This window comes from Stigmatopora argus, chromosome 21 (assembly GCF_051989625.1).
Source record: "Stigmatopora argus isolate UIUO_Sarg chromosome 21, RoL_Sarg_1.0, whole genome shotgun sequence".
NCBI classification, from domain to species: Eukaryota; Metazoa; Chordata; class Actinopteri; order Syngnathiformes; family Syngnathidae; genus Stigmatopora; species Stigmatopora argus.
Window position 1 is genome coordinate 9,566,277 of NC_135407.1, and position 10,499 is coordinate 9,576,775.

A 10,499-nucleotide genomic window follows, 5' to 3' on the forward strand; every position below is an offset into this window, starting at 1 on the left:
GCCCCAACGGGCTGCCCAGCAACCTTTGTGTACTAATAAATCCAATTCTCTTCTGTTAGACTCTTGAAACTCCTTACAATAGTAAAACCAATATTCACGCCTGACGCCGTACTTTGAGGGATATTTCTATTGTAAACATTATTATTTAAAATTTAGTAAGAATAATAGAGCCAATCTTGACACTGAAAGTTCTTAGAAACTAATATACAGTGCAAAATTTCCCTTTTATCTTCAAAAAGCAAACCACAGCAGAGTATCACTTCCTCCCTTAGGGATAAAACTAAGGAAGTTCCCACATTAGAAAAATAAAGGAGAAATTATTTTGAAACTACAGAGTAAATGTTAGTCTCACAATGACAACGCAAATTGCCTTTGAAAAGGGTCGCAAAATTAATATTTTTTTCCACCTTGTTCAATAAATTGCTTCCTAATCTATTAAAGCGATTAGTGTGGGCATGATTTATTATACTCACAATAAAACTAAGATATTTTGCCTACAAGTGAAACCCTAAAATACACTGCAACCTATTTTAACGTTCCGTACACCTTTGACCGCACAATTTCAAGTCTAATAAAATTTACCTATAATTTTAGTTTAATCCCAAAATGTTACCCCAAAGCAAATATGACCAGTTTTAAATGGGATTAAGACAAGGTCATCACAAAAAGTCCCCAACAGCAGTTTACCTTTGCAAAGAAGGACTTTCACTTTAATCCTACATCTTACATATATACAATTTTATAGGCTTTAATTTCATACAAAACAATATGTGTATGTGTATGTGTGTGTATATATTTAACATATAATATATATACACACACATATATATATGAGGCAAGAACAATGACCTTTTTGAATCCCACCCACCAAAACATACAGAAAAAATAAATATCAAACAGTTGTGTGCGGCTCATTTGGACACCCCACAGGACATGTGCTTTGCTTCAGTGGGGAAAACCAAAGAAGGCAATTGAATTTTTAAAAAAGTATGGAGATAATCCCACATTTAAGGATGCATCTAAATGCATCATACCAGGCGCACACGCAACCATACATCACCATGTCAGAAAGCAATGCATAATGTAGAAACAAACCAGATAGTCACACAAAAACAAACAGATGTAACAAGCATTACCTTCAGTTAGGGTGGAGTAGAGTTGACAAACAATGGGACTAAATCAAGTGTCGACTTTGTCTTATTTGGAAATAAAGACTTTCATGGGGGAACATTTGTATCCTAAAAATATACTGCCAAATGTCAATTTGATGCGAGTGTTCACTTGAACGCCTGGATAAGTTGAAAATTCCCTGCGAAAAAAATGTTGATCAACTTTGAGAACGGTAACTACATATTTAAAGATGCTTTCTAAAATGGCTGGTTCTTGTGGGTGATGTCATCCAAATGATGACTTGCGACTGCATGTTTGTCCCGACCCCTCTTTTATCGCCCTCCACAAGAAAATGCCATTCCTTCTCCGTAAATGGCTTCAGGTGGCACTGACTTCCTCCAAAAAGTCTCAGATGTTCCCTCAAGAAAAACCGTAGTTGGACGGAAAGAGGGTACTTTCCAGAGGACGAAATGAGCTGCCGGAAGGGCTCCTTTTGCGTCATCTGTTCGGCCTCGTTGTCCTCTTGAAGCCTTGACTGTTTGGAGATTCCTACATGAGACCTCAACCCATTCCTGAAGAGATCTCTACACCAATCCCTGAAATAGCAGGAAGGTGTCCGTGCGTATACAGAAACAATAAGAGTTCACAGGCCCCGTGTATAAAAAAATACTGCTGTAACCAAACTATGGAGAAGGTGCTCCGGATCACCGGCTAATGTCTCTATTTGCTTCCCAGCTCTTACTGCAGGTAGCTTCGCCACTCCCCCCAAAGTTAAAGAACGGATGCTTGAGGGAGTCTGCAAGAGCCAGTCTCTTGGATGGCTCGTACTCCAGCATGCTTTCTATCAGGTCAAACAACTGATGATGCTCTTCTGCTTCTGAAAGCAAGTACCTCTGAGAACGCATGGAAAAAATGAGAAATAAAATTATTACGTTAGAGTCTACACTTTTCCCCCCTCCACCTACTCCACTTACCCTCAGAGGTTTACAGTTTTCTCTAACGTATTTCCCGGCTGAGGAGCACTCATCCCAGTCGAGACGGCCTCGATAGAAATACTTCTGCTTCCTAAAGAGAAGGGAGTAAATGTTAGGAGTGTGGATTAAAAAGATTTTGACCCAGATATTAGAGTATGAAAGGTGTGTGCACAGAACACTCACCTCGTCTTGCGGATCATTCTGGAGGGGACAGGTCCAAGAATTCTCTCCATCATGGCCAAATGCTCCCTGTTGTCATGTGTCTGATGGAAACAGATTTTAAGTAATGGTTCAGTCATTTTGATGATTTTTCTTCGAAATATATGAAATATGTTTAAATGCTGAGAACAGCTGAGAAGAAATGCGTTGAATCTCTGAGTTAAAGCCAGAAACTCTTTGTCTGGATTTTTGCCAGGATTTCTTTTAGGCAGATCTAAAATTGATTTAAGTGTTGTCACAGATCCATAAGTCGCCATGTCCTGCTATAGCCTAAGCGCGCCACTGTTGGCTCCTCCAAGATTAGTCAGTTGGTGTTCCTTTTTAACTTTTTCCCAAAATGTCCGTCAACCAGCAATGCAGAAAGGGAAGTTAAAACCAAGCAAGGTAAGAACTAATAGCGACTAATAAAATTACATTCCAAAGAAATCATAAAACGTTAATATTTGTTGTTTATTAATGTTGCTAATGTTGTTGTCTGAATTCTTAATGCTGGGTTTATTAGATGCGTGTTCATGTGTTCGCGTGGTCTCTCTATGTTGCCCACCGTTAGCTTCCTCTTGTTCCCCTGTGTTTCAACACGGTTAGATTTTGTATATACTTGTTATTCATTTTAAGGCATTAATAACTCATTTTATGATAATTTTCTCTCATTTGTGTGTTTCTCACATCTTTCTTACAAAATTGGGACATTTTGACCAATCTTAAAGGGTTTAGTTAGTAGTTGTGTGAGGACTGTGGAACGAATTAGAGAATTTACATATAAAGTACTGCTCTACTTACAAAATTTTCAACTTACAAAATAAGTTCTGAAACCAATAATTTTGTAAGTAGAGGTATGACTGTATTTCAATTTTAATCTCATAATTTTAGCATGTTTTCTCAGAATATTACAATGCATGACACACTATCTTCTTCAGAATTGTATTCTGGCTAAGATGGTTCAAACATGCTTTGTGCTAAAATTCATAATTTGCCTGCCCTTCACTTATGGACAAAGATTCCTCACCCTAAAAAAAAAAGACTTCTCTTACCCAAACATTTGCAGTTAACTGCAAGTTATTTCAACTAATGTAGAAGACTCAGCCTTCCACGGTTATAACTATAGATTGGATTATTCCGCGATATCCAGTTTTGATAACAGTGAAGATGGCCTAATACTCTGGTCTTCATAGTTTACTTGTAACCAATAAATTGTGCAAAGTGTACCATACCTGAAATAAGGTGAAGCCCAGGTAGTACTCAAACAGGATACAGCCAATGCTCCACACATCACAGGGATGGCTCCAGCCCATTTCTAAACGATGAAAACAGAGTATAAACAATGTATCCCAGCGCATACATAAACTCGAGCACAAATGACTACTCAGACAAACTCAGTCATCTTCCCTCGTGGATATCATGACAGCAAATTCAATTCTACAGAACTTAATGAATTTCAATTATTTTCATAGCAGTCACACTTACCTAAAATGACCTCGGGGGCACGGTAATGTCTGGTGGACACAATAGTGCTGTGATGCTCGTGGTCGAAAGTGGCACTGCCAAAATCCACCACACGTACTGCTGTGCTTTTAACTGTCCTTTCTTCTCGTTTCTGGAATAACAAAACATTGTGTTCTGTATTTTGCTGACCAAAACCTGAATTTCAAAAATGAACTTAAGTTTGCTTTCACTATATAACAGAAAGGGCAACATCTGATATTTTGTTTTTCTACAAAACTCAGATTATTCTTACCAACAGTTGCTGGTCAATTTAAAACAAAAATGAAGTCTTATTCTACTATGTCTTACCTTCTCCACATTGTAGGACTGGGTGAAATCCGAGTTGACGAATAGGATGTTTTCAGGCTTTAGGTCTGTGTGTGTCAACTTATTGTCATGGAGAACTGTGAGATAGAACAAAAATGTGCTCTTATGTAAGATAAGAATCAAATTTTAAACTTAGTTTATGTATCTAAAGACAGCATAATAGGCCCTAGCTCACTCGCATTATAATAAACGGTATAGAAAATGGATGGATGCAAAAGGTGGGGTTTATTTTAGTTATTTGAACTCACACTTTACAGCTAGACAGACTTGGTAAGCCATGTGTCGGACTTGACCAATGGAGTAGGGCAGGTAGTTGTTTTCTTTGAGGAAATCGAACGTGCTCAGAGCGAGCAGCTCAAAGGAGATGCACATGTGACCATGATAGTCAAACCAGTCATACATCTGCACACACAGGCTGCAAGACAAAATGGATTAAAAGACTTCAAAAGTAGATCATTGATGGCAACAATGTTTACAATTTCTGAGAATATTCTGAGAAAATGTGAAGATTAAACCACAATTATTCTGATTAAAAGCACAAAAGAGTTTTGCTTAAGCCCAATGACAATTTTGTAGTTGTTAAAAATGCTGTTCAACTTACAATTTATTGTCAGGATCCTTCTCGTTAATCTTCTCAAGTACATTGATCTCAAGGCGAGCTGCTTCTTTGTACTTCTCCACATTCTTGATAATTTTCAAAGCAACACTTGCTGCTCCCCTTGAAAAAAAAAATCAAAAAATTAAATACAAAATCTGCATTTAACATAATTCATTATTAATGTTGTTTAAGTTGTTGTCTGAATTCTTAATGCTGCATTTATTAGATGTGTGTTCATGTGTTCTCTCTACGTTGCCTACCGTTAGCTTCCTCTTGTTCCCTTTCGTTTCAACACGGGTAGATTTGTTATTTATTTTGAGACAATAATAACTAATTTTATGGTCATTTACTCTCATGTGTGTTTCTCACATGTTTCTTACTAAATTTGGACATTTTGACCAATCTTAAAGGGTTTAGTTGGTAGTTGTGTGAGGACTGCGGAACGAATTAGAGAATTTACATAGAAAGTACTGCTCTACTTACGAAATTTTCAACTTACGAAAAAAAGTTCTGGAATCAACTAATTTGTAAGTAGAGGTATGACTGTATGTTGCAGAAAACCAGAGAGGCGAAGGTCTATTTCTCATGAATTTTGAAGACAAAATGCCCTCCAATTCTGGAATGACCCAAATCGAAACATTTGTATTAAGATGTGAGGTCTAAAATGACAAACCTGCGATGGTCAACACACTGCATCACCCTCCCAAAGGTGCCTTCACCCAAAGTACTGACAATTTCATCTGCATCATAGCACAAAAAAAGAAGGGGAAAAGGGAGCAACAGTGAGGGAAGAGAAAACAGGAGAATTAGACAAGGGATCTACTTAGGCGAACACATCCTAAAACCTATGCTGTTTTCACAGAGCTGCTTATTCAATTGGGAAGTCTTTAAGTAGAATACTCTATTATAAATAACTATGCGATACAGAAAGGGTAAAATGGGGGGGTCGGCAACGTGCCGCTTTGATGACCCTTTTGCAGCCATCAAAAAGTGAGCTCCGCCCCCTTCTCAAATTGGAAATATAAACTAAAAAATAAGTTTTTGAAATTCCGTGTATGTCTACTAGAAGTGTTAATTTTTGTTAAGAAGGAAAATATCTGAAACCACCTAAAACTAGCTAGCTTTCCAATTCGACAGAGAAACAATTACAAATGAGATTCTATGGGTTTTTTTCCCCCAAAGGTAACCTGTGAAACATAAAAAAATGCTACACATCTTAAATATCCAATAAAGAAAAACTCCAAACTAAAGTCCCTCAAAGAATCTTCCTTCTTGCAATCCACCCTAATTCCACTAGAGCAATGAGCTTTCTAGTATTTCATCATCATCAGGCACGCCCAGTTAAATGCTCTAAGCTTTAATACTCATTATGGAGAAGGGTTACGATAGAGTAGTGGCAGTGAGTACATCTCTCTTGCAGGACGTCCCCACTCCGACAGATCAGGTGCCCTTCCTCGTCGTCCCTCACACTCAGTGCCCGCGTCCGGCTGTTGCTCCGCTGTTTTCACACCCAAACCGCCATCAGCAGGTCACGACACAACCAAGGGGAACATGGGGGTATTCAGGGGCAGCCGAGGAGGGCGTTGGTGTAGTTGTTGGTGGGTTTGGTGGTCATGGGGCGATTCACGCATGACACCACGTGAAGAAAATATATAACGATAGGGATATATTGCAAGGGAACAAGTCAAAGATCACATGATGTCCTCTGCTTCCCCCCCCTTCTACGTTTAAACCACAGCTGCTTAGAAACAAGTAAGCAACTGGTACATCTATCCATTCATTCAACGCAAAGCCCAAATAGGAAAACATTGAAATCAGAGCTTATTAGCTTGACTTGTCAGCTTTCATAAGATGGTAAATAACAAGGAGGGGACCAAATGCAAGTGAGTAGGAAAGTTACTACTTGCTCACTTGAAATCTAGATTGTTGGATAGACGTGTGGTGATATAAAGATGACATTTAATAAATACATCTTCAGGACCAATAAGTCCAAAAATAAGAACATATTGAATTATATTCAAGCATTTGTATTTTTGGGTGGAACATTTTCACTTTTTTGCCCAACACACAAAACATCAAAATCTGTGAAAAACTACAGCCACAAATTTCCACTTGACTTAAGCCCAAAAAATGATTTTGTAAAAATAAAAAATAAAATGCAAAGGTTCATTATTAGCTAGAAAATAAAGCAATTTGTCTAAAAACTGCATAGGGAATGCACATAGTCATGACTGAATATGAGGTGTGTCGAATAATGCAGAAATACATTAATGTAGAATGGTGAATAGTAACGCTCTGAATGATCAACAGCACTGGACACTTAAAGTACTTAAGTGGAAGTATGGCAAAACAGAATGGTACTGGTCTTATATTGTATAAGTGGAGTGAGAATCAAATAACTTTAATTGATTGAAATGATTTAGAATGAATAATGTAGAAAAATTATAAACAGTAAAAAAATGTGAATGAATTATAATTAAAATGGTCAAATAATGTTGATTGAGGTCAATTGAAATTAAATTTGTGTTGATTTATGGATGAATTTAACCCGAGTATCCAAAATCCACCATTCAAATGTACATGTTTTCAATTGAAAAATGTTAAATAGCATGAAATGTACAAATATATGAACTATAAGTGGAAAATACACTTTCTATGGTGTCAAAATGAAGCTGTAGAAGCCAGCCAAAAAGGCAGCAGAAGTCGTATTATCATAATAATTTGGGGAAATAAATATATGTACAATAGTTTTTAATTAATTGCATTCCAGCAAAAATGTGTTAAGTCTTTGTGCATTAAAATGAAAATGTTCTCCCAAAGTGAACCACCTAAATAAAGAGAAAACAAAATAAAAAGCTTTTGGCAGAAATAAAAACAAATCAGAAAGATTGCACTACTTACCAAGTCCAGGGGCTGTGAAAAGCAAATGGTTAAAAAAAGAAAGAGGGGTAGAGAAAGCTGAGCGCAAGAGACAGAAATAGAAAAAAAAAGCAGAATGAAGAGACTAGAAAGACCCTCGCAGGTCTGGCTGTACTCACCGAGGAGGATGGGCTATAGGACCTGGTTCTACGCCGCCTTCGTTTGTGCTTACGCCTGCTGCCCTTTCGCCTGTACGAATCAGCCCGCTCCCGTTCCCTTTCACGGCCCCGTCGGTAGTCGTACATGTTTGGCGAGGCGTCGCGTGGATAGTAACTTTCGGCAGCTCCATGTGGCTCCCTTTCTCTGTCATGGTCACGATCTTTATCTCTGCTCGGTTCCAATCGTCTGTATCCCTCGCAGAATCTTCGGTCAAATGGGCGGTGATCTGTTGAGCGATTGTCGTAGCTCCGACTACATCAGGTCACCAGAAGAAAAGAAAAAAAAAACAGATGAGTGACTACTAAATTTGAAGAATAATGCTGCGTTGCGTTTAGGATCGGGACTGGATTGGATAACTTTATTCATCCCGTATTCGGGAAACTTCATTGTGACAGTAGCAAGAAAATGCATAGTTATAAGTTAGACAGTACAGATGTCCCGATTACCGTATTTACTCGCATATAAGCTGGTTTTGTCGGACAAAAAAAGATGACTGAATCGAGGGTACGGCTTATATGCGCATAAAAACACAATATCCCCGAAACTACAAGTTGATGACGCCATGACGTCACGACGCAATGACGCAGGCAAATGCGGCCGATACGGTTATTTATTTCAAAATAGAGAAAAGATAAACAGATAAAACGCTAAACAAAATTTATTTTGACGTGTATGAATGAAATTCAAGAAAAAAAATGTACATATCTTTCATAAAACATGAAAAAAAAACTCACATTCCGGTCACTGCTCGCTCGCTGCATAGCCATCTTACCTAGGTCCAAATTGTAAAATTCAACAATTTTAAGGAAATTTTAAAGATGCGGTTTATACGCAGGGGTGGCTAATATGCGAGAAAATATGGTAATTGTTGCACGACTCTAACATTATGAACGTGGACTGATTTTCTATCATGGGTCAGAATAATGAGTCACTTGCATGGTTTGTAAGGCACTGATTTTACACTGGATTCTCCCCTAGGCAATGTTCCCTCTAAGATGCGTGCGTGCACAATTGCGCACTACTCTCGTCTTCTCTGCGCACAGCAAATCATATGGAGCGCACAAAATAAAATCCCATTATTATTTTTTATTTTTTTTAGCTGTGAGGCCGACGCGCGAACCACTCATCCGGCGGGCCGCTCATTCATAGATATTAATCATTACATTTTATTATTACTAAATCATTTATGTGTAGTAGACATGCTTATGGCAGGTGTGATACTGGTGTGTGCCCATAACAAGCAATGATGATGTTGCTCACACCGGTACTCAGTGTGCTCAGGGAGGTTGTCTTTCTGCCCAGACAAACAAAAAATTAGAGGGACCGCACTGATTTTACACTGGATGCTCTCCTAGGCATTTCATCCTTTATCTGGGTTTGGGACCAGCTATATCTGTGTGGATAGGCAGCATTGGATACACTAAAAGAAGGTCCAAACACAAACATACCTCCTTGAGCGTACATAACTTGCATCCTGTCTCTGAACTCGTCCTCTTCGGTCCCGATCCCAGTCTCTGTCGCTGCTTGAAGAGTACGTGGGTGATCTTCGGTGTCGGTGTCTGCGCCATCTATCCCTTTCTTTCTCTCTGTAACGATCATGATAGCTGCTGCCGCTGTCTCCCTCAGAGGACGTGTACCGTCTGGTGTGAGGCATCTGGTAGGTATTTGAAATGACAAACATCTGAGGAGACGGGCCCACTTAGCTCAACACTTTGAAACCACAGCACATTCAAGTTAGGTAAAAAAATAAAGCAATTGATTTACTAAGGAAATTTATATTTTATATATAATGCAAAAATAATGACAGTTTTTTTCCTCTTGTTATTCTGAGGTGCAAAATAGAAGTAACTTTTAGCAAACCTATCAGAACAATAAAAAAAAATATCAGCATGCACGATGTGCATTAACATTAAAATAGACAACACAAATGCACAATCACCCACGGACAGTTAGATCTGGTACTAAAAGTCCAAACAACTAAAGCTAAAAAGACTCGTTTGCAAAGAAAGTTTGGATTGCATGCTGTGTTTTAAGCTACATTGTAGGACGAAATGGCATTTACTCACGATAGAAACACTGCAAACAATGACTCCGATATTTTAATCATGTCTGCCAGATATGCATATATTAGTAATTTGGTCATCGAGCAAACAAGTATGGAAATGGGAAAAGGTATTAATGAGCAAATCAGCGAACAGCTTCTGCCCATGTAAATAATTTGACCGCCATCTTAGCAGCTATGCTTGAGCACTTTAGCATTTGTGCTAAACATTAGGACTGGACGTTTTTTAACCACACATTTTTTCCCGAGATCAAACCCTACCGTTTTAGCAGCGAGCCCAGTACGTTTGTCCCACAAGAAGTCCGTGGTGCAGGCGTTCTTGTCACATGTATAGTTTCACTAATTCGATATTCCAACCTCCTTTGCTCCCAAATAGCTTTATGTGAGTCCAGCTAGTTCTAGCTGCGAATAGTGGAGCAAATGCTGAGTTCCATGAAACTGGGAAAATTGGCTAACCCAATTATTCACAGCAACAACAAAAAATGTATTGGCTAGCCGAAAAGATGATTTGCAACCTGAATTCACCGATATTTAAAAATATGACCATAACAATTAAGTATCTTAAGGTAAAACTTGATTAAAATAACCCATGTCTTGTTTTCCCGGAAATTTTAAATTTTCCAACTTCTAGAAGATTTGAAAGCATCGC

At 38.3% G+C, this 10,499-nt stretch overlaps 1 protein-coding gene across 2 annotated transcripts; it reads right to left on the bottom strand.

The window, feature by feature from the left end:
* Window positions 1-682: 682 nt before the first annotated feature.
* Window positions 683-10,290, bottom strand: clk2a (CDC-like kinase 2a). 2 transcript variants are annotated; one of them, XM_077590463.1, is made up of 13 exons: window positions 10,112-10,290; window positions 9,237-9,442; window positions 7,749-8,040; window positions 6,118-6,208; window positions 5,384-5,450; window positions 4,714-4,830; window positions 4,361-4,527; window positions 4,095-4,189; window positions 3,768-3,897; window positions 3,515-3,597; window positions 2,268-2,347; window positions 2,085-2,175; window positions 683-2,003 (listed from the first exon to the last, which is right to left on the bottom strand). In XM_077590463.1, exons 2-13 carry the CDS (start codon window positions 9,440-9,442, stop codon window positions 1,815-1,817), a joined length of 1,608 nt encoding a protein of 535 aa, XP_077446589.1. In that variant the 5' UTR covers window positions 10,112-10,290; the 3' UTR covers window positions 683-1,814. The 2 variants fall into 2 exon arrangements, with proteins under 2 accessions (XP_077446589.1, XP_077446590.1); XM_077590464.1 differs by lacking the exons at window positions 6,118-6,208; window positions 9,237-9,442; window positions 10,112-10,290 and having other exon boundaries at window positions 7,749-7,865.
* Window positions 10,291-10,499: the final 209 nt, after the last annotated feature.